At 52.8% G+C, this 19,527-nt stretch overlaps 7 protein-coding genes across 7 annotated transcripts; 3 read left to right on the plus strand and 4 right to left on the minus strand.

The window, feature by feature from the left end:
- Positions 1-3,355: 3,355 nt before the first annotated feature.
- Positions 3,356-4,191, minus strand: ycaC (putative hydrolase YcaC; the record flags this gene model as incomplete). Its single annotated transcript, XM_032025408.1, has 3 exons — positions 3,356-3,837; positions 3,898-4,080; positions 4,134-4,191. 3 exons carry the CDS (start codon positions 4,189-4,191, stop codon positions 3,356-3,358), a joined length of 723 nt encoding a protein of 240 aa, XP_031878072.1.
- Positions 4,192-6,451: 2,260 nt separating this feature from the next.
- CGGC5_v009486 (uncharacterized protein) lies at positions 6,452-7,802 on the minus strand (the record flags this gene model as incomplete). The annotated part of the gene is made up of 4 exons (XM_066152176.1): positions 6,452-6,577; positions 6,630-6,660; positions 6,750-7,522; positions 7,599-7,802. The coding sequence occupies 4 exons, from the start codon at positions 7,800-7,802 to the stop codon at positions 6,452-6,454; spliced, it is 1,134 nt and encodes a 377-aa protein (XP_066008412.1).
- Positions 7,803-9,260: 1,458 nt separating this feature from the next.
- CGGC5_v009487 (uncharacterized protein) lies at positions 9,261-11,298 on the plus strand (the record flags this gene model as incomplete). The annotated part of the gene is made up of 8 exons (XM_066152177.1): positions 9,261-9,340; positions 9,404-9,482; positions 9,542-9,838; positions 9,891-10,034; positions 10,299-10,336; positions 10,415-10,708; positions 10,777-11,120; positions 11,249-11,298. The coding sequence occupies 8 exons, from the start codon at positions 9,261-9,263 to the stop codon at positions 11,296-11,298; spliced, it is 1,326 nt and encodes a 441-aa protein (XP_066008413.1).
- Positions 11,299-12,635: 1,337 nt separating this feature from the next.
- VPS24 (Vacuolar protein-sorting-associated protein 24) lies at positions 12,636-13,383 on the minus strand (the record flags this gene model as incomplete). Its single annotated transcript, XM_032025405.1, has 2 exons — positions 12,636-13,274; positions 13,336-13,383. The coding sequence occupies 2 exons, from the start codon at positions 13,381-13,383 to the stop codon at positions 12,636-12,638; spliced, it is 687 nt and encodes a 228-aa protein (XP_031878007.1).
- Positions 13,384-14,579: 1,196 nt separating this feature from the next.
- On the plus strand, positions 14,580-15,111 carry CGGC5_v009489 (uncharacterized protein; the record flags this gene model as incomplete). The annotated part of the gene is made up of 3 exons (XM_066152178.1): positions 14,580-14,686; positions 14,905-15,001; positions 15,058-15,111. 3 exons carry the CDS (start codon positions 14,580-14,582, stop codon positions 15,109-15,111), a joined length of 258 nt encoding a protein of 85 aa, XP_066008410.1.
- Positions 15,112-15,172: 61 nt separating this feature from the next.
- On the plus strand, positions 15,173-16,012 carry wos2 (the record flags this gene model as incomplete). The annotated part of the gene is made up of 3 exons (XM_032025401.1): positions 15,173-15,200; positions 15,319-15,711; positions 15,825-16,012. 3 exons carry the CDS (start codon positions 15,173-15,175, stop codon positions 16,010-16,012), a joined length of 609 nt encoding a protein of 202 aa, XP_031878027.1.
- A 1,017-nt stretch (positions 16,013-17,029) lies between these two features.
- On the minus strand, positions 17,030-18,780 carry mlo3 (mRNA export protein mlo3; the record flags this gene model as incomplete). The annotated part of the gene is made up of 5 exons (XM_032025400.1): positions 17,030-17,291; positions 17,344-17,417; positions 17,470-17,634; positions 18,471-18,500; positions 18,550-18,780. The coding sequence occupies 5 exons, from the start codon at positions 18,778-18,780 to the stop codon at positions 17,030-17,032; spliced, it is 762 nt and encodes a 253-aa protein (XP_031878042.1).
- Between the last annotated feature and the right edge of the window lie 747 nt (positions 18,781-19,527).

A 19,527-nucleotide genomic window follows, 5' to 3' on the forward strand; every position in this document is an offset into this window, starting at 1 on the left:
ATCTCCCAGCGAGTCGATCCCAACCCAACCGCCCGGCGAACCCAAGGCCTGGGTCCGGCCACGACCGCATCTTGCAGGGCCAGCGACGCAGGCAAGCGGCAGCAATCACTAAGGCGGTGACCGGGTCTAGAGTCATTCTCTTCTGCTGTGGGCTGCGGTGCTGTCGTCGCCGCGGGAGATGGGCGATCCCTCTATCGTGCATTCGTGCATTCCACCCTCTCCCCAAGGGCCCAGAACCCGCACCGCAAACCTCGTTGTCTCGTATCGTTTGACAGGGGCACGATTGTACGGAGCCTGTACGAAGGACGCCCCCTCCGTCAGCGGTGGGAAATACCAATCACCCAGGAGCCCAATCTCAGCATTACGACCAACACACCCTCGGCGTTGGTGTCGCAGGGTCGCGCATTTCATACCGCTCGCGATGCGATGGATCTCATGGAGGGGCACACAGGTGACAGGAGAGGGGTAGCTACTTTAGCTACTGCCGCAGTAAGGTAAGGTTGGTAGGGCAGCTTGTCATCCCCAACGGTCGCGAACACGCACAACACAACTCTCGCCCTTTGTAATTGCCAAATCCAAAATGGCCTTGCCGTGATTCGCGATCCGAAAATACAATGCCGCCCACCACTCTGCGAGACTCGATCCCTCTCCATCCATCCCTCCCCCACGGATGACTCTGGCTAGGCCTGGACCATCTTCATCCTCCTTATCCGTAGGTGCTTCAGGCTGTCTTGTCCTGTTCGACAATCCGAAAGCCGGACGCAGCGCATCTCGAGAGCTAATCACACGCGTCTCCGGCGTGTTACGGTCCTCATAGGACAACTGCGACGCACACACGGTCTGGGTGACGGCGTCCCATGGGCGGCGCTCGGGACCTGACTGGTCGGGCGCGTGCCAAACTCTCGCCGTTCTGCGCTCCAATCACCTCCCGGCGCATCGCCGTCCGTCGCAATCACAGTGACTCACTGTTTTGTGTGTGGGGGACGGGTGACGATGATTGATGATGGGGCCAGCGGCAGCGGCAGCAGCAGCAGCCCAGTGGATGAAGCAAATACAGAAAAAAATTTCGGCAGTCTACCTAACACGAACCCACCCTTGCTGTCATTCGCATTCTTTTTCTGCTTCTCTCGCGGCTTCTTCTGCTGCTGCCAATTTCGCGGCGGCATGTCGCTCATTCCCGTCCTGCGGCCTTGGTCACATCCGATAGCGGGCCGCCGCAGCCTCTCTATATTTCTGTCTGTCAACGACACGACAACGGAGGGGGGTCCGGACATGTGGCTTGCGTGCGTTGTGTGTGGATGTGTGTAAGTGTGTGTGTGTTGTGTGTGCGTGTCCGTCCTGCACACCCACCACCACCCCCTCTTCAACCCGGAACCCGTCAAATGCCATCTCTCCCTCCCTGCCGTGGACGATGGAGCCCAGCCCAGCCCTGCTGCGTGTCTTGTGTGTACGATTTCCCTTACGTGCGCTGCAAGTTACGGGCGGTGTGTATGGTGTGCCTGGGGTGCTGCCCCGATTCGTCGTCCCCTCATCGTGCATGCAGCAAGTTAGCATCTGCATCCCGAAGGAAAGAAGAAGCAAGCAAGCAAGCGAGCGCAGGAAAAGGAAAGCTGAAACCACACACCCCTCCTCTCTGAGCAGCAAACTACCCCTGCCAACAAAACAATCACATTTCCCCATCCTCGGGGCCCAATCGATATGTATGCGACAAGTCTCACCGCCGCTTTCCATGACAGTCATAATTGAAGATTCAGTAAATCAAAAAAGTGACAGGGACACAACGAGGCTTTTTTGAGACTTGCATTATGTCTTTGATCCTTGGCGTTGGGTAAGGAATTTTTTCTTCTGAGATTTTGTCTAGCCCTCCCCTCTCCGCTCCGATATCCCACATGTCTCACGTAACGAAATGGGACCTGGGAAAAGCAAGACTACACGACACCTTCATTCCATCCGCAATCCCGTTTGCGACAGATACCCCGGTCGCAGAAGCTAGCTGGCAGATGCACCACCGCTTTGTGTCTCTGATCGAACGCCGGATCGTCAGGGGCACTGGCGGGGAGAGAATGCCAGTTGGTAGAAAAATGTATGTTTGCGTTTTGCTTTTGGGCAGCACACACACGCGAGGCACAGCCGTTGCGGACATGATGTTAGGTAGCCGCTCTGACCACACTCAAAATCGGCTGCCGACATGCAAATCTCTGGCGTCGGCTCAGGAATCTCGGGGCTGAAGCGGATGTGAAAATGGGAGGAAATAGTCTTTACATTGCTGCGCCGAGGCTGGATGGCGATCGCCGCCGACGTCTGATGTTTGACTTTCAGCCGCGTTGATCGATCGGTGGTGAGGTGAGATTTGGCGGCGGCGGCACATGTAGCAAGGTTTTGCTGTCCCTCGTCCTCACCCCCCGGTTTGTGTCTGGATTGCCGCGTGGTGCAGCCAGCAGGTTCACGGGCATGTAGCAATAACTGCGTGCGGCATGCAAGCTGAGAGCTCCTCTAACCTTGTTCACGAACTCCATCCGAGCTTTTTCTTACGTGTGCAGGAGGAGCAATAAGCAGCACAGCCCTTCCTGGGTGTGCCAGCGATGCCCGGATCACAAGGGGGAACCGTACGATCGATCGATTGCATGGCACGTCTGTCCCGCCTAGAGCATCCCCGGAGATGAAGCATCAGGAAGGAGGGTTTGGATTATATCATCCCGCATACGGAAGACCTTCCCCGGCCGTCCCGCGTCGCGTCTTGGGAAAGAAATGGGTTTCTAAATCCGTCCGCATGTAGCCTCGGCAGAAGCAGCTGTCAAAGTTGCTTCTTGCCGTCCGCCGATCGACCGGGGGTAACCAGTCCGCCGGCGACCTTGCTCGGCCCCGCTGCGCAGCCCGTCATCCCCGTCCGTGATGGTGTGCGTCGGGGTGCGCCCCACTTGGCGGACACCGCGCTGGACCGTTCTCCGGGGCTGGGGACCCCTGACTTGCCGTTTTAGGAATGCAGAGGTCGGAGGAGTGGACGGCGGCGGTCGGGTGGCGAGTAATGATCGCCGGATCTCCGGGGCTAAGGGAGACTACTGCACTGTTGTCACCTGAAGGGGGGATGTTAGAGTTATTGAACGAGCTGATCTCCATACAGCATGAGCCAGCTTGAAGGCTTTCTATTATGTCTGCTTCTGACTTTAAGAAACAATCATCCTAACGTGAAATCCAATCTAAAATAGCCGCGAGGCCCGTGAATGAGAGACTTGAAGATTAAGTAGCACAGGAAGCCTTTTGAATACCATAATCCGACGACTTTTGCCATTTTCCGGGAATCATACCATCCTCCCCATATTACCCTTTAACAAAAGAGCCTTGAATCTTTGCCGTCTTAACGCAGAGGCAGAGTCTTCTGCGCATCGCTGACGGTGCCGTTCTCGACAGCGGCGCGGTGTCCGCGGGCAATGTATCCGTAGGCGGGGTAGTACTCGTCGAGCCAGGAGAAGAGCTCATTGGCGCCGGGGGTGTTGCGCCAGTCGCGCATGAGGTCGAGGGAGATAGAGAAGAGCGAGACGATCTGGACGCCGGCGGCGGCCATGCGGTCGTTGGAGATGTCGCGGATAAGCTCGGTGGTGGTGCCCGACGCCTCGACGTTGGCCCAGACGGAGTAGCCCTCGGCGCGGAGGGAGAGGGCGAGGAAGGTGGTGCAGACGTCGGTGGTGATGCCGGCGAGGATGATCTGCGACTTGTTGGCGGCGCGGACGGCGTCGCGGAAGTCGGCGTTGTCCCAGGCGTCGACCTCGCCGTTGCGCTTGATCAGGGGCGCAGTGGGGTGCATGTCGAGGATCTCCTGAGGGAGAGGTCCATTGGGGCCTGCTTGTGTTAGCGGTTTGGCCCAGATGCAGGGCGGCCTAGGGGCAAAGTTTGGCTTACCGGTCTCGGCGGAGGTGGTCAGGACGACGGGGAGATCAAAGATGTTGGCCAGTGAGGAGTGAGCCAGCATGGCATTGCGGTAGAGGGTCGGGTCGAAGTCGCGGGCGAGGTTGAAGAGTCCCTCCTGCATGTCGACGACCAGAAGCATGGAGTCGTTCTTGTTGAGTCTCTCCCAGGGGACGGCTGTTTGGTGTTAGTTGGCTGCGAAGGTTTGTCCGGTTGCAAGTGCAACTTACCATCACCAACGACGGTGGAGATGAGGGCCGCAGCCGCGAGAGTAAGGGAGAATTTCATTCTGTTGACCGTTTGGCGGTTGGTCCTGGAGCAAGCTGTTTGAGTCTGGAGATTGAGATGAATGCTTGACTTGGTTTGTCTGCTTGATGAGGATAAAGAGGGTATCACTATACAAAGACGAGCAGATATCTCTCTTATATACAATAACTCGACGATACACCTTTACATCCGTTTCTGCAGACGCTATCCTTCTCGGTGTCTACTCCGCAGTATCGACATCGTGGCCGAATCTTCCTACCAACGGTCACCGTCCACGTGCCTCTCACTCAATTTGCGTCATTTTCTATTCGGTGCATTTCCATGGTGATATGCTGTAAATCCGACTCGGTGTAACAGAAATCCATCCAGCCTTGTCTGCCGTCGTGCTTCTCTCACGAGAATTTCCTCTTTGGGAAAGATGCTAGATGTGCTTTCGAATGATGCAGTAAACATTGAGTGTACGTTAGTCAGGCCCCCTGCTCATCTCTTGGCGGATCTCTAGCCTCATCGGCATTTTGAGTTGATTTCATTGGTTTCTGACGATACAGTCTGCCGAACGGCCCGGAGCCATGGCCAGAGGTGGAACTCCGCCGGTGGTACCCATGCGCAGAGAGGAGATCTCCCATCCAAAATGCCATAAGCTGGGCGTAAGCATCTCCCAACCTCAGAAATCTGCTGGTGCTTCAGCTGCTGCGTGGTCTTGACTAAGCCTCCGTCACCGGGGACGTACGAAAGGAGACAACAAGGTCACATAGCTCATTTCTCCCAAAGCCCCACATTGGTAGGACAAGCCAGGACATTGAAGATGGCGGATCTTTTCGTGGCGTAGAAAGAATGGAGTCGTTGGTGCTGGCTTAGCTAAGGCCCGCGTCGGTATTTGATAAGACGGGAGTTCTGCTTTGTGAGATGCGTCCCGCTCCGTGGTGGGGTCGGGGTTCCTTGGTCGATGCCGCGATTGCATTGTGGAGAGCATCCGCCCGGTTTCTAAGTGATTATGTTGCCTGTGTCAGCAAGCATGTACTCTCTCTTCCTTCGTGCTCTGAGCACATAACTTGGATATTCCTACACTTGGGTTTGGATCCAATGCGGTGCGATTAAGAATAGGACTTTCATGGGATATCTATGTGATGTACTACCCGTTTTCCCTAAATAGACCCCTCAATAGGAGCTTGAGCACTGTTGTCTGCGCTCTTCGAAAGAGTTTGAAGTTCGTCCCTAAGCTTGTAGTTTTCATCCCATAAAGTTTGCTTTTCCCTTACCAATTTTTCCTTATCGTCCCCTAAATCTTTTATAGTATTTACAATAGCTGTGTATCTGGCATTTATATTTCTCAGTTCTTCTCGTAACTTTGCATACTCATCTTTCAGACTAAGATGGGCTTTGTGAAGGTCATAATATGCCTGAGCAGAACGATCAGAAGAAGAGTAGTCCTGAGGAAAACTGCCTTGAGAAGAACGAGCCCCTCCATGGACAGGTTCAAAGCTGACATTACGCCGATACTTCGTGTGATCTCCTTTCTTGTCCTTTGATTTCTGTTCGCTGCTCTTTTCCGAACTGATTGACGCATCCGCGATGTCGTATGCTTCCGGTATGCTGGGTAGCTTCTCTCGTTTACCTGCGTCCTTGTTGGTCTCATATTCGAGGGCGGCATCTGAGGGAATCTCTCGGGTTTCTGTACTTCGTGGGCCAGTCTCTGGTGGAATCAGTCCTTTGAAACCCGAAGCGCCTGAGCTTCTGCGGGAACTTTCAAAAGGATGATCCATCTCGCCTTTCAACAATAGCCCTTGTTCGGACATATCGGTGTCAATCCCGCCGCTCCCATCGATATGTGATTGAGCCAAATCAGACTCGAGAGACAACGAGCTCAAACTCTCTTCGATATCACCAAAATTATGTCCTGGAGATGGCTCGAGGCGAAGCAATCTCGTGCTGTCTTCGATTCCTTCGTCCGCATCGTTTTGCCGAGCCAGGAGGTCTTGGCCTTCTATCCCAGAAGCAGATTCGCTTGTGTTGCTATGCGCTCTTGAGCTCGTGTCTGTAGTTTCATCTTCCCGAGTGGAAGCAGCTGCATTTTTTGAAGATGAGCCCCGTTCTTCAGCCGCATCCTCATCCTCCATGGTGTAGTCATCTCGTGGGATTGCGAAAAGAGCTAGTTGACGCAGATGTCTTGAGACATGCCTTTTCAGGTTGTTGCTGGGTGCAAGGCAAAAGTCGCAAGTGCCCCCTGCAAGCCCTTTTGGATATTTAAAGACACTCAACGCTAGCTGTAAAGTTTCTGTGTCTAGAGAATGATCGAGCTTGAGATGCTCTTGGAGACCGGTTGCCTCTCCATATTTCTGGTGACCCGTTGTGTTGCAGAAATATTCGAACCGATGGACCTTGACTTCATGATCAAACCAGTCTTTTTCTGTATCAAAAAGATGACCGTCGTCTAAGTTGCATTCGGAAAATGTGCATACAAACGGCTGTAAATCGCCAAGGACATGCCGTCTACTCTCTGTTAGTTACTGATGTAGATAAAGGAGGAAACCATTGCTTCGAAGGATCGTTGAAAAAATGGAATGTTTCTGCCTACTTACCTCCACGAGCTGTCTGAAGCAAAATGCACGGTCAGCTGACAGTAGTTGCATTGGAAAGTGGTGGCACTCTGTCCCCCTTTGTCAAGTGGACGCGGAGGCACTTCGAGAGAGATTTCCTGCGTAGCTTGACTCGCGGCTATTGACGTTTTTGCTGAGTCTGCGACTGAATCCGCGGGTTCGTAAACCTCTTGCAGAGGGATCATCTGATCAGAGTGTAACGTTGTGGCCTTCGTCATAGCTTGGCTACCTGGTTGACTAGCATCATCCGCCCAGCCAGCTGCGTTTTTCAGCTTCTCGCGATGGCTTCTTCTGTAAGATAGGAGCTGACGACGTTTCGTTATTGCCTTGCCCAGGCGTATCATGACATTTTCCGGAAGTCGGCTGTTGGGGAACTTGTCTTTGACGTAGGCCACATCAGGTCCTTCGGACCAAGAACCTTCGCCTATCGTGCCATATCGAAGGCGGTCCATCGGCGCCGGTCTTCGCAAAGGCAATTTGTATAGGATCGATATGGCCAGGCGGATTGATTGTAATAATTTTTGAACGTCATCAGGGCCGACAGAGTTGCTTTCATCCTCGATTTTCTTCTGCTGATTATCAATAGAATCAGTGTCTGAAAGTCCCCACGAAGATTCACTGCCTGAATGTTCAGATTCCGTGTGGCAATCAATATCAGGCTCCTGCCTGAGGGGTTGGTGTGATAACTGTTCCCCATTCGCAAGGTCGTGCATGTTCTGAAGTTGAGACTGCAAAATCTGAAGAATTCGGGAGACCTTCGGGATCCAAAGTCAGTCATCGTCTGAATGTTCCGCAAGAGTTGAAACGGTATATGCGGTTTTTTCACCATACCTCATTTCTGTAGAGTGAGGCTTCTCGTAGCCTATAATCCAGCGACCACTGGCCCGGATGTCCAGCCCCCACGGTCCCCGCCCATAAGCCATATCTTGTGGCTTCCTCAAGCAACTCGGCTTGCAATTCAGATGAGCTGTCTGAAGACTCGCATAGCGTTCTGAACTGCTCGTCACAAGCTGCATGGAGCTGTCCTAGCGACATGTTTCCTTCGCGTGCGTGCAGCGTGTGCAAGAACAACGAAAGGAAATTTTGGTGTGATCAATGTTCTCAAGCACATCAGCTAGCAATATGTCGTCTGCCGACTCAGCACTCTACGCGAATGATTGTGCGCGTTCCCATGTCAAATCAAAGGCCCTGCTCCGTAAGCCTGAAAAGTAAGTGTGGGGGGTGTTGATACCATGGTCCAATCGATGCAAGACATGCAGGTCATCACTGAACTTCGCACATCAGGCATTCATTGACCCATGTCTCATCACAATTTTCCTGCCAAGTCCTCAGTGCTTACCTACGGCACAAACAGCCCGACAGCCTGATTTCCTCCAGGCAGCAAAAGGTCGCAGTACCCCTCAGAGAGCCTGGTCACCTCTGCTTGCCTTTATCATTTCATCTCTCAGAGTTTTATCTCTTGTATTAGAATCACGCAGAATAAGTTCAGTAATTCATATTCGATTTGTGTATTGTACACAAACGCAGCCTCCAATGTTTTGACCCAAGTTTGGATTCCAGCCCCCCCTGTCCAAAACATGAGAACAAAAATAGGCTTGTCGCGTTTTCTCCGATCCAAAGGCGAGTAATCTTCGCTCTGCAACTTTTGGGCAAAAGCTAAGATTCGCAGACAAGAGTTTCACTGCGTCGAACTCTTCAACATCCTCAATAAATGAAGGGTCTGTAAATGGATCTAGCGTTGGGGATTTAACACCTGAGCCTGTCCTCTCATTTCCAGATGGCGTTCAACAGCTGTACACTTGCACTGACGCAACTGTCGATATCTGTTTCGTCCATGGATTAACTGGGAACCGAACAAGTACCTGGACCGCTCGCGGAGCAGTTGAACCATGGATCAAGACATTACTGCCTGGTGTAATTGACAAAGCCCGGATATTGACTTACGGATACGACGCCTATCCTATGTCAAAATCAGTCGCGTCTTCGAATCGACTCATTGATCATGCGTCAAACCTACTAAACGACATAACTATGAATCGAACAAACCATGGAAGCAACCAACGTCCACTTATTTTCGTTGCGCATAGTTTGGGAGGTCTCGTATGCAAAAAAGCGCTGCTACAGTCACGACATCATCCCGAGGCTCACCTTCGAGATGTTTTCAACACTACCAAGGGCGTCATCTTCATGGGCACTCCGCACAAAGGAGCTTGGATGGCGAAATGGGGAAACATTTCTGCTACAGCACTCGGACTTGTCAAGTCCACAAACACGTCTCTCCTGGAGATATTAGAGACCGACAATCAATTGCTAGAGAGCATTCAAGTCGACTTTGTTTCCATGGTAAGAGAGCTTCGGGAATCTGGTCGAAACCTAGAGATCACCTGTTTTTTCGAAGAACTTCCTCTCCGTGGGATCGGTTTGGTCGTACCGAAGGATTCAGCTCAGCTTCCAGGACACAATTCTCTGAGCATCCACGCAGATCACAGCAGTATGGTCAAGTTCTCTTCTGCAGAAGAAAATGGGTTTCAACGAGTGGCAGGGGAGTTGAAAAGGTGGCAGTTATCAGCGAGGTAAATAAACTCCATTGGATAATTTCCAGAAGCTTTTGAGCTAGGCTAAAGGCCTTCCGCAAGCGTCACCCAAAACCTGGGATTCATACTCAGAGATCTACGGATCATCCATGATATGTTTGGTTCCTCCCAGCAGGCGGCAGTAAGAAAAATCATGCAGGCCCACGCGCTTTTTTAGAGCGTCGCTCACGACATCAACAGGTCGCGCAGGTGAAAATCACGGCGGAATACGACACAGCATTCAAAAATGATGTCTTGAAAATAACGTCCTTCAGGATGCAATGGGAAGCAGCTTGTGTGGCTTTGGTGAAAGGCTTGCCAGATCAGCAATGCCGCGAACTGATGTGCGGTCAGGGTGATTGGAACAGTTTAAAGCTGCAAACCATGATTCAGATTAAGTTGGCAGACGGCTTCTTTTCCTTTGAAAAGTCGTCTTCAAGACTCCAAAAGCACGTCGCCACGATGAGATCCAAGCTCATCATATGGGACAGCATGAGCGTGAGTTACCTCTACCAAGCCAAACTGTTGCAGCCGAGGCTGAATTTATCAGGTGTCATCTGAAGAGGACTTTCCTGAGGACGACTGTAGCATATTTATTGACCGTTGGACGAGCATACAGAGGGGAAGAAGCTCAAAAAAATACAGCGAGCTTCTTCGCAGGATATCCGAGGACATTTCGGATCTGTCGAGAAAGGTTTTAGGTGATGAACAAGCTCAGGAAACGCTTAGGACAAGACGACCATCACAGACAGCAATGAAGTATTGGTTGGAGGTACAAGGGCACACCAAAAGACTGTTTAACAGGCTCACATCGGCTGTTTCCCAAGGCTGTTTAACACATGGCCATCAAGCACGGCTTCAGCTAAGCCCGCCGGAAATGCAGGGAACAGAAATAGAGGTCCCTGAGTTCAGGTACTCTTTTTGGCTGGACCCCAAAGTACTTCCCCATCCTCAACAGACAGGACTGTGGCGGGATGTAGCAGTTGTATCTTTTCCGTAAGACTCCTCCTTCTTTTGAAACCAACAACCATGGTCGCGGAAATGAACTTCACATACTTACCTATCCTCATCTAGCACACCAGAAAGCGCAGCACCTCAGTCTCCTAAGCTCACCACAAAAAAGACGAGATTTGACCTTTCACCCAACGACCTCTCTAAACCGTTGAGATCGTGCAGCTCGGAGGTCGAGATATTCAATCTATGTGATGCTCTGACGCAGGATTGCGGCGAGGGATGTTGTCTGGGACTTCTTCCTCATGGTGAATGGCACTATCATGTTCATGACACCACATGCAAGGACAGAGAATTAGAATCTGTAGGAGATATTCTGCCATACAAAGGCGGCAAGAACATGACAACGATAGAAAGGTCAGTGAGCATTTTTGAGATTTCCTACGACTCGTCGTCGGCTTAGGTACTAACGTTGCCCGGGAAAGGCGAGCTATAGCTCTCGCACTTGCTACTGGAGTTCTACAGCTCTTCGACACCCCTTGGCTTCGAGATCGCTGGTCCATCAATGACATATATGTAGACAAACGGGAGCAGGCATGTCTTTTCGTGATGATGGAGTTAGATGCGCCGCTCAAACAAGACCCAACTGAGCGCAAGAATCATCAAAGTCTACTCGTCCATCCGAATCCGAGGCTTTTTGCTTTAGCGGTTGCGCTCCTAGAGCTAACCTACGGCGCACCGTTATCAAGCTTTCGAGAAAAGGGCGACGGGGATGACGATTTCACAGAGCTGCGAATCGCAGATCGCCTGACCCAGAGAATCAAGGATCGTGAGTACGGGGCTTTTACTTCGGTGGTCTACCGGTGTATGAGGCCTGTCTCCGATGACTATGAATATGGCTTAGCCAATGAAGGCTTTCGTCGCAGATATGTGAAGGATATTCTGATACCATTACAGCAAGAATACGAAGACTGCGTTTCGAGGAGGCGTGGGGTTCGCAGCCGTAATCTGTAGCTTTCTAGTCTGACTCTGAAAGGAGATTCAGAAGACAATCGAAATTAAGCCGCCAAGAAAGCTTGCATTCCGCAAGAAATTCGCCAGTGCCTCTTCTTATGTCCCTGTCATGACACGCAGATCCGCATCGCTGCATAGAGCCAGTAGCAATATGGATATTTCATTTCCGTGGCCAGCAGCATTTACATACCCATGATAAAAACCTCATGAAAGCCATTGCTGAGATCAACCTCGACAGCTTCTACCGTTCTCAGAAACATGAAATAGTGGATTGCACGGCTTCAAGTCTTCTTAAACACTATCCAAAACCCGGGCCGTCCTCAAATTCCACCTACATGTGAAGGCGACCATTGTAGAAAGGTTGGATAGTTCAGCCGTGCCCATCGAGATTGCCCATCGAGATTGCCGAGGTGTTCTCTTCACTCTTCAAAATACAATCACCACGGCAAGGGAGTAGCCTCATTGATTCGGTTCAGTAAAGGGATTCCGGACTGGTTTAGCGATTGGCGAGGCATTCGATCCAACAGACATTGCTGCACTGGTTCCTGCAGCAGCAGTAGTTTCACCTAAGAACCCTGCAAAGGGAACAAGTAACGAGCTTGGAGAAAACAATAGGCTGGTTCGGGAAGTTAGACTTAGGTACGCTGGAAAAGGACTAGTCCACACTGAGGTTATGAATAGCAATGAGGGTTCTAACATCGATATTCAGACACCGACAGCACCTGCAGCACAGAATAAATATACAGTTTTGCTTGGATCATGCCACTTGGCCGCTAAGTACCTAGTACAGCAAGGAAGTTGATGATCTTATCCATGTCGATGCCATTACTCGGCCTCTTGCGTGATGGCCGTCAAACTTAGAACTTAATTTACTACGTTGCCTCGCTCCTAGACAACACATGATCTGCTAGCTCAACTGTAATTTTCTTTGAATAGTACCTAGTTTTATCACAACCTGAGTGTCCGCTGATCTTGACTTTGATTGTCAAGGATCATACAGCGGCAACGGGTCAAACCTCGGGGAAGCACGATCGCCAGTAAAAAAGCCCACACGGCCATCTTCAACTTATACGGCCTCGTGAAGGTTTTGATGAATTGTATCTTTCGACCTCGTCTACTCCGAACGCCAGACGAAACATGAAGATGATATGTGGGAACAACAAACGGATGAGTCTCAGCGGAGCGGCCGGGGTGATAACCGGCTCAAGCTCCTCGGTGCCGAGCGCCTACGCGACGCTATATCAAAATTTCCCATGCAGAACCTTCCACGCAACCGAAACGCCGTGTACGCCGTCTGTGTCGAGATGCAGAGAAGAAAGAAGCGCCGCCCTTAGCTCCTCAAGGCTTCGAGCCTGTTGCGCATCTGGTCCATCATAGCCTCGGCATCCTCCTCTTCCTCCTCGGCCTCGACCGGCTTGGGCTCCTGTGCAACGGGTACGGCGGGAAGCTGTTCCTTGGGCATGCGGTCCTTCAAGATCTCGCCGAGTACCTTGTCAACCTCGCCCTCGGCCTCCTCCTCTTCCAGCTCGTCCATGTCCTCTGGCAAGCTCTCGCCGACCATCTCCTCGATGATACCAGCCTTCATCAGCTCTGCGCTCAATTCCTGCATCGTGCCGGCCAATTCGGGTAGTCGGATCAGGCGGTTGACGTCCTTCATGACGCCGACGCTCGCGCGGATGCTACCCTCGATCTTGCGCACGGCAAATGCTTCGTTGACCTGCATCTGGACGCTGTTGAGCTGGGCCTTCGAAGTAATGAGTCGAGAGCTTGTTTTTCGTGCGCGGATGAGCTCGCGGGCAAAGTCGCGGGCTTCCTTTTGTGCTTGCTTCGCCCGCGTAGGGTCTCGTTGGGCTCGCTTATCGGCTTGGACGATGAGTTGCTTCGTCTTGGCTTCGACTTGTCTGACTTGGTTGATATCGCGATCTAATTTGCGGATGTTGGAGCGCATGAGGGCATTGCACTTTCGCAGCTGCAGGAGAGGGGTCCGGTCAGTGTCTTTAGTGTTTCGTCGGGCGGTAGAGCTGCCGTACCTGTTGCTGCGGATCGGGCTTGACGAACAGCGATTTGAGGGTCTCCATGATGGGCTGGGCGGCGGACAATGGCCGGTGAACGCCGTCAATGTGTGGAGATTCGGCTTCGAGACGTAGGTGCGAGCGCGGGACTGATGGATGCGTGATGGGCTGTCGCCAGCCTCGTTTGTTGGCGGGTTCGATAAGCGCTGCCTTGGGTCTGGGAGCGATGTGTCGTCATTCCCTGGGTCGCTGCCTCAACTGATACGGGCCGTAGTGGGGGATTGTCGTCACGTGGAGACGCTGCAAATTGTATGCGCGTAAGAAGGAAAAGTATAATACCGGGGCGCGTCCGTGGTAAACCATGCGAATCACCAATCGGGGCGAGGGAACCTTCGGCTCACTCTGAACAGGCGGCTTGGCGGGCAGCTCGAGAAACAAACTTGAGTCTAAGGTTACAGCTGCTGCTAGTTCATCCTGTCGACTTGTCACATCTCTCGGCAAGTGCAGAATTATCAGGATTGGGTTGTTCTGACGCAGAAAGTGACATCTCCATCGGATGGTATTCTACGGACACATAGAGGAGTCCAAGTTGGCGGGACACATACTGCGGTAATCCGCCTCGCCCGGCAATGTCGTATGCTAGCAAATGAGGCCCAGAGGTGGGGGGATCCACGATGATCTCACTGCACTTTAGATCTGATGGGAAAAAGAACGAGATGAAGCTTGATGACAAGCACGTTCTGTCTCAGATGGAGCAAACGGTACTCCGACAGCACGGTGCCACAACAAGGCACTTTATGAATAGCAGGTGAATACTTCGCGGACGCCGACGAAAGGAGCAGCGCAGAAAACAAAGCTGTTTCGTATTTGTGCCGTGTTTCTCGCATGTTGCGCCTCACTCTGAGCTGCAGCAAGCACACGCACGTCCAGCGAGCCAACCCAACTCAGTGCGATGCCATGCCTATTTCGTGGGGTTGCAGGGGGGGCTGGAAGTCTACCGCAGCAGTGCTGCGCGTCCAGCCAGCACTGAGATGCCTCTTCCAATTGCAAGCAAACGTCAGCAGAGAGGGGAAAGAGCAGGGAAGGAGGTACTTTCGGCTGAGTGGGCCTCGCCCCAGAGATCGAAGTACCTGGCAGCCGCTGGAAAAGCAGGCGCGAGGCTCAGCCTGCAAGTCCAGAACTCCAGCCAGGTACCTGGCGCAGAATCCCTAGACGAAAAAAAAAGCGAGTGAAGGATCTGACTGGCAGTCGGAAGGGCATGAATGGCAGACAGGCAAACTGGAAAGAGCGCGCCAGAAGAGGGGAAGGGAGTGGAGGGGAAGGGAGTGGAGGGGAAGGGAGTGGAGGGGATAGGATTCCTAAGCGTACAGTGCGTTCAGCCCTGCCAGGGTCCGGTCCGCAGCGGCCCAGTGCAGCAATACTGACCTGAGTACCTAAGGTGAGGTGACGGCTGCCGTTGCCTGCTGCTGCCGTTCCAAATCTTTCGAGCGCCTTCTACAATTGCCCGTGATCCCCTAGGCGGTAACTACAACTGGAACCCACCCCGGCCTCACCCCAACACCAGGGCCCAGCCTTTTCCAACCGTAGCCTCACAAACCCCTTCTTAGCTTCCACTCTCCTCCCCCTCGCACACTCTGATCTTGCTCCTACCTTATTTCACACCCCTACCTTCCTTACAACACAAGTCAGTCGTCCTCTGTCACCACAACAAACCACCTCGCGTGTTAACTCTTCTCCCAGGCTATATTGCAACTTCTCTTGCGATATCTGCGAAACGTTTGCGCACCCGCGTAAAATAACTACCCCTCATCCCCCGTCATAGCTCCTTACACGAATCACATCCACCACCATCAAAATGTCCGACACCACGGCAACTCCTGAGGGTACGTGCAAAACTTGACTGTCGCATTCGAGGTGCCAATCGCCGCGCCTTAAACTCCGACAGCCCATTTACCGACCTTGCCGTTGTGTGTGCGCAGCAAGCTAACAAGCCTTCAACAGTTCTCTGGGCCCAGCGCTCCAGCTCCTCCGACGAGTCCAAGAACTTCGTCTACCTGACCATCTCCGTCCCTGACGTCCCGGCCTCCAACCTCAAGCTCGACCTCAAGCCCACCGGCCTGAGCTTCAAGGGCCACTCCGACTCTCTGAAGCGGACGTACGCCCTCGACGTTGAGTTCTACGCCGAGATCGACCCCGCCGAGAGCAAAATCAACCACACTGGCAAGAACGTCGAGCTCAAGCTCCAGAAGAAGGAGCTCAAGGAGGAGTACTGGCCCCGTCTCCTGAAGGAGCCCAAGAAGGTTCACTTCCTCAAGACCGACTTCGACAAGTGGGTCGACGAGGACGAGCAGGAGGAGGCTGGCGAGGAGGACTTCTCCCAGTTCGGTGGCATGGGTACGTGAAAAAAGCTCGAACCCCACGGCGAACCCTTCTACCCCGCGATGGCGGGGCTCTCCGCCGGTTTTCCAATTTCCGAGTTTCCACGTTCCTGACATGTGCATTTGCAGGTGGCATGCCCGGCATGGGCGGCGCTGGCGGCGACTTCGGCGGCATCGACTTCTCCAAGCTCGGAGGCGGTGCCCCGGGTATGGAGGACGTCGACGACGAGGAGGAGGATGACGATGACATGCCCCCTCTGGAGGGTGAGGAGGACGACAAGGCGGCCCCGGCCGCCGGCAAGGCTGCCGAGAAATAAGCTGGTTCATTATTCCCCTCTTCACCTGTCGAACCCACTTCGAGAGATCGACTTTTCCCGGTATCAGAGCCCAGCTCCTTGGCAAAAGCAGCAGGCGTTTTCGGCTCTTACTTGCGGGACCGCGGAATCTACGCTCTAGACTCATGACCTGAATGTACTCTTTGATCAAGATGAAAAAGAAAGATGTTATGTGTGATGTGTGTTTTGGGGGGTTACGGACGAGAGGCAGAGAGACAAGGCATTCGGCGAAGAGACATGACTGTTCTCTGTCTCTTCATCCAAGGATTTTAGCTGAGGCAGCATTCGGTTCTACCTGTACTAGGCCATTGCGGATGGTGTCGTCTGGGGACTAGGCCGATTCATCAAGTCAATTCAGCGATCTTTCTCCGCCCATTCTGTTCATGTGTGACTTGCCTAGGCAATGCTTTTGGGCACCTACGTGATGACGTCTGACCTGCTGTCAATATTTACAGTCTCACAACAGGCTGGAAAACTCTGCGACATCAATGTCAATGATATTTGGCAGATCATCTACTGAAGACCGACGTAGGCCTCGCTTGCTGGCATCAGTCTTACGAATCTCGCGTCATCATCACTTTCAGAATCACTCAGATTTGAACTCATGTCGGGGGCTCGGCGTTTTGTGTATTAAAGTCGCTCTGACTTTGGGGTTTGTTATAGTACATGCCCTGCTACCGAACAACCGGGGCGAAGCAAATGTGTATGTCGGTACCTTGTCAGTTCTTTCGAACCGAGTGCACCATTTTGGTAGTTTTGGGTTGTGCCGAAAGGCTGGGGAGGCAATCTGTAAGTTTGAAAACCAATGCGTGTCAAAATCAAAGCCAGAATCCCGTAGCCTCCAATCGTCTACTCCCTTCCACCATTCTGTTGTGAGAGTTTCACGAAACGCGCAAAAAGGAAAGATCAAAGGCGCCCCCACGCGTTGTCCTTCTTCGACTTTCTCAGTACCTGGCATTCGTGGGCGTATCCGAGGCCAAGTTACTGCTCGAGCTCGGTTTACATGATGTCCTCCTCCATGGCGGCATCGCCGTTCGTGGCAGCCGGGGCGGGAGCCGCAGCATTCTCGTTGTTAGCGTTGCCAGACTCGAAGTAGTCAGCCATCTCGGAGTCAAGTTCTTCCTGGGTCTTCTTGGCGGGACGACCAGAGCGGGCACGGCGTGGCTTCTTGCCAGCCTGAGCATTTCCAGCAGCGGGACCCTTGCTGGCATTGGCATTGCGCTTGTTGATGGCAGCCGACTTGGGCTGAGCCTTGGGCTGACTGCGAAGCTGTTAGTGTCGAGCCGGGAATGATTTGCTCATACTCTACTTACGAAGTGCGCTCAGCAAGAGTCTTGGAGGGGGGGATGACGTTGGCAGCTTGAGAAGCACTGACAACAATCTCAATCTGTCGTTTGTTAGGCGGGTTCATAAATAGCAGCATCGTGTGTATCACGTACCTTGATGGGGCGGTTGTCGACGAGAAGACCATTCAGCTTCTGGAAGGCCTTGCTAGCGCCATCTGCGTCACGGAAGGTAATGTTCGCGATGCCGCGGCTGACGGAGTTGGGTCCGTAGGAGATTTCTACCCTCTTGATGGGTCCAACTGAAGTGAGGAAGTACTCCTGATGGAAGTCGATGTTAGTTATCCGCAAGCGCTGTATATCAATCACAATCGTCGTCTTCTGAATCCGCGCCGGGCAGGGCAAGAAACCGAGAAATCCAAGCATCGCCGGAGCATGGGACAATGGAAGCGAGCAGAGCAGTGAGCGTTAGTACGCGTGTCAGCGTCCATCCCCACAGATGCCCAGCAAAGTCAAATCGTCTCGCGCGAAGTCGCCGTCTTGTCGAAGGGTATCACCCCAATTCGGAAAAGAAACAGTCGCAGCTAAGTCTCGGAGCAGTCGGCAATGGCACCTTCGCCAATAGGCATCTTTCAGCCATATTGATCGCTCGCACAAATCCCCCAGATCCCGCTAGAATTCGAGTCATGCTAGGTCGGCGTATTGATAGCGGTGAAGCTAGATATTGGAGCCATCCTAGCCTGTACTGCGCTGATGCTCACTGCTGTGCTCGCTGAAAGGGCTTCATCTCGTGTTGCTTGCTATGCTTTGTGGACAGCATTCGCGAACCAAGCTGTTGATTGAACATGACGTGACTACCAACGTCCCATTTGTTGCAGTCTGCGCTATCAATCTTCTGAGGTGCTGACCAGGCTACCCGAGATGACGATTTCATTGCGCGACCAGGGCGTGCTCAACTTCCGATGGGCTCTGCACCGTATCTCAGGAATTGCAGCATCGAGGAAGGAGTCTTGCGGTATCTTGACATGTTCCAGCTGGCAAGTGGCAATGGCCACCATGGGTTTCATCTCGCTACGGCGCCGGTAGGGAAAGAGGACGGGCGAGAAAGGACAGGTCGAACAAAGTCCGAGGGCTGAAGAGCCTTATCGGCAACATACCTTGATCTGTTGCTCGGAGACATCCTTGGGCTGCGGAAAAGTCAGTAGGAGTTGGTAGCGATACGGGCGTGCGACTTACCAGGTTGCTCACGATGACCTTGCTGTCACCAGAGCCTTGCGAGGGCTTAGCGGCGTTGGGCTTGTTTGCGGCGGCACGCGCAGGCTTCGATGTCTTCTGAACACCTCCGACTGGGGCAGCGGCCGCAGGGCGAACAGTGGAACGGCGCTGAGAGCGACGACGGGGACCGCCGGAGGAGCGGCGCTGAGTGGAGAGGATCTCGTCAAGAGACTGGTCAAGCTTGCCAGACATGGTGAATGTGGATTTGGGGGACGTTGGTTTGAGGGTATAAATGATTTTGCTGCGATGTATTTGCGCAGCTGGGTCGGTCGCTTCTGACGAGTAATCAGGCGATGGGTCGCGATGCGATGCGGTGTGTGGTGTTTTGAAGGAGAGGATCTAAGTTTGACGCGTTGAAAGTTTGCGCGAAGAGCTTTCTTGTGAGAAGTGGTCGGTCCGGAAAAAAAGCAGTGAGGAATACAGAAGCTGCGGAGCAACAGTGGTAGCGCAGCGATGGAATGAAAAATTATTATGTGAAAGTCGAAGTGGTCGTGACGGTGGTCGAGATTTATGAGTCTTGTCTTGGGAAAGGAGAAGTGGTTGCGGAAGGAGGATGGAACAGTCGGGCGCGGGCGAAAAGGGAAAGGAGGCAGGCACGCGGGACAGTTTGCCAGCGGAGCGCCTGAGCCAAGCAGGACCAGGCTGCGGCGCGCCTGACAAAAACAAGAGGGGCCTGAGGCGGAGGCGTGATTGGATGGGCCTAATCTAAATTGGGAAAGACCCGCTTGAGCTGTTGCCTTCCGACCCAGCGCAGGAAGCAACGGTCCGCATCTAAGGCCGCACATCCTTCAGCTGGACCTTACGCGGCGTCCACCTCATCTTACCCCTCCGCAAAAGCTTATCTTACCCCCCCTATAGACGCCCTATAGGTTTAAGCCTATTTTAGATATATTACTAATATTAAAAGAGATCTTGAAAATATTTTAACAAATAAAGTTT

The sequence above is a fragment of the Colletotrichum fructicola genome (genome assembly GCF_000319635.2).
Source record: "Colletotrichum fructicola Nara gc5 chromosome Unknown KSG_Nara_v1_contig05, whole genome shotgun sequence".
NCBI classification, from domain to species: Eukaryota; Fungi; Ascomycota; class Sordariomycetes; order Glomerellales; family Glomerellaceae; genus Colletotrichum; species Colletotrichum fructicola.